Source organism: Entamoeba histolytica, genomic scaffold (genome assembly GCF_000208925.1).
Source record: "Entamoeba histolytica HM-1:IMSS scf_1104750517105 genomic scaffold, whole genome shotgun sequence".
Lineage (NCBI taxonomy): Eukaryota > Evosea > Mastigamoebida > Endamoebidae > Entamoeba > Entamoeba histolytica.
In genome coordinates this window covers 18,757-21,528 of record NW_001915037.1, presented here as the reverse complement: position 1 = coordinate 21,528, position 2,772 = coordinate 18,757, and the positions used below count along the sequence as shown (strand labels likewise).

Genomic DNA, 2,772 nt, shown 5'->3' with positions numbered 1-2,772 from the left:
TATATTTTATTTCAGTGTTTTAATTTACAACATTTATTAAAAGTGTTTGTATAATAGTAATTTCCTTTTACTAATTAATTAATCAACAGAATTATAACAAAAAATTAAAACATACAAGCACATTTATTCTATTTCAATAAGCAGGTTGTTTATTAATCAAACAATTATTAAATAGTAATTCTCATTTGATACTGTCAATAATGTTTTAATTTTGTTTAAAGAAAAAGAAAAATGGTCCCGGCGGGGATCGAACCCGCGACCCTCGCATTTCTCTTTTCTATAAGTACGATGCACTACCGACTGTGCTACGGGGCCTTCTTGCTTTTTGTTTCATTCTTTCTTGATTTGTTCTTACTTTATTTTTAAATTGAAATTTGATTATGACAACCAATTGAAATAACAACATTACTTCTTTCATGTAAATTAAAAACAAACAAATTCAAAAAAAAAATCATGTTTAGTAAACATTCATCATTGTGTCTTTGTTTTTATTTCAATTATAACAATCCACCCATTCATTTAGGTGTGATTTGACTTACTCTTGTTTTTACAATGTGCATTTTCAATTCCTTTAAATTGAAATGGGTTGTTTGTAGTAATATAACAAATAATGCACTTCATAAAGTGTTTTATTTGAATGACCAAATGATAAAGAATATGACTTAGAAATGATTACACTAAATAATCTAAAAGTACTAATACAAAAACAACAACATTAGAAATGTCTGGTTCTGTACTTGTCTTTATCAAGAATATCTATTTTTTTAATATGATTCTTTAATTCTTTTAAATATTCAATTATTAAGAAAAATATGAATATATATACTATTTTTATAAGACATGTAAAAAGAGTAATTTCAATGTAATACTAATTTCTTGATTTGGTTTAATACCTTTAAAAGAGTCAAATCTATCTATCAGTTTTTAATTTTGGTTTTATTAAACTTCTCAAATAAAAAATTACAGTAGTTTGTTTTTTAAATTGGTGTTATAGAAAGATGTATTGTTGTGTTATAGACTTTATAATACTTGTATAATTGAAATAAACTCTAGAAATGAAGTAAAGGTTGATGAAGAAAATAAAATAACCATTTCTTATGAATGTCGGTTTTACTATAACGTATTTGACAAAGATTAACACTTGTTACTGAAACGTTTTAGAAATCTTACAAATATAAAACAAATAACTAGTAATATTAAGAAGTATAAATTACAAAATGAATAAATTACAATGAGATTATGTTTTGAAGATGATTCTTTATTAAATGTAAATGAAGTAAATAAAAAAATTAAAAAAAATCAATACCAATCACTTATCTCTTACCTCCTTTCTTATGATTACCACCATTTTTTTGTTTTCTCATTTCTGTTTTCTTCTTTCCAAACATAACTTTACCATTAGTAATTTTCTTATCATCTAATTTATTAAATCTTCCTTGTTTGGCAAGTGCTTTATCTCTGAAACGTGCTTTCTTCTTTTCTTTTTTAGCTTTAAGTCGTTGAATAGCATCTTCTCTTCTTTTTTGTTTTTTCATTTTATTTTCTTCTTTTTGCATTTCAAGGTTCTTCTTTCGTTGTTCAACTGCTTCAATTTTCTTTTGAATCTTCATCAATTCAGGTCTTATTCGTTCCATATGTTCATCTGATTTAAGCATTTCTGCATAATAATCAACTGGTCGTTTATGTGGATATTTGTTAGCATTGAAATACTTTCTTGCTTGTATAACTGATTTAATTGCTTGTTGATAAAAAACTAACTCACGTTCATAGTCATTATCGATATTTTGTACTTCAGTAACATCTTCATTTGTTAATCGTAAATTTTTTTCAAATTCTTCAGGAGTTTTACCATCTTCAGTAACTATTTCTTTACACATTTGATTTAACGCTTGGACCATTTCTGGAGTATTTTCCAATTTGACAACTTCAACTTCGGTCATACAATATGATAATCTAATTCTTGTTTTTTTTTCTTTTTTAAACCCTTTTTTCTTTTTTCTTTTCTTGTTTTATACAACAAAATATTTATAACAATAGGAATATTCCTGATAATTCATTGTAAATAAAAAACAATATGAATTTAATCTAATAAAGATTCTAGTAATAACTAAAACTGTCAGCCTCAAGACAAATGAATATATTACTGATTATTTTTCTTTTTCAATGTTATGGATTATATGACTTTCTTGATAACATTTTTTATATTTACAAAACTCGTTTTGAAGTTTGTTCAATCTTCTATACTTAGAAATTTCTTCACTTATTATGTAGAACAGAAATAAAACTAGAGCTAGTTGTTCCTCTTCATGTGTATTTGACATTCATGGATTTTATCAAACTGAAGAATACCAACCATTTCCATTATCATATCTAGGAGGACCTTATCCATTACAACATCCATATTATTGTGGAATATCATGTTATTTGAAAAGTTATAATTCACCAATGGTACATTATTCTAGTTATCCAACACAATATGATAATGATGATATTTGTTGGTCTAAAGAACTTCCCAATTACTTTTTAAGGATTTATCCAAAACCATTATTCATTTCAATTCATCATTCAAACACAGCAATATTTTATCCTGGGTTTCAAACAATACAATATTATAATCCACAAGACTTTGAATATTCTAGAGGAATTGAATTTGGTAAATCCACATTCTTTATATTTTATGATGTCTCAAGTTCTAATAGGAATTTTAAAGAAAAGCGAAATGGAGTATCACTTCTTATTAATTCTATCAGTCCACTACAACAAGTTCGTTTA

At 25.3% G+C, this 2,772-nt stretch overlaps 2 protein-coding genes and 1 non-coding gene across 3 annotated transcripts in view; 1 reads left to right on the top strand and 2 right to left on the bottom strand.

The window, feature by feature from the left end:
- The window catches only part of EHI_055850 (L-asparaginase 1, putative), a gene marked incomplete at both ends in the record, with an annotated part of 657 nt that extends 603 nt beyond the window's left edge, over positions 1-54 (top strand). Inside the window, one exon of the mRNA XM_001913910.1 lies at positions 1-54. This exon is cut by the window's left edge and continues 603 nt beyond it. Within this exon, the coding sequence (XP_001913945.1) occupies positions 1-54 (54 nt within the window).
- A 178-nt stretch (positions 55-232) lies between these two features.
- On the bottom strand, positions 233-315 carry EHI_055840. Its single transcript has one exon. It is a non-coding gene; the product is annotated as a tRNA-Ile (tRNA).
- Positions 316-1,313: 998 nt separating this feature from the next.
- Positions 1,314-1,940, bottom strand: EHI_055830 (rRNA processing protein, putative; the record flags this gene model as incomplete). The annotated part of the gene is made up of 1 exon (XM_651188.1): positions 1,314-1,940. The coding sequence occupies one exon, from the start codon at positions 1,938-1,940 to the stop codon at positions 1,314-1,316; it is 627 nt and encodes a 208-aa protein (XP_656280.1).
- Between the last annotated feature and the right edge of the window lie 832 nt (positions 1,941-2,772).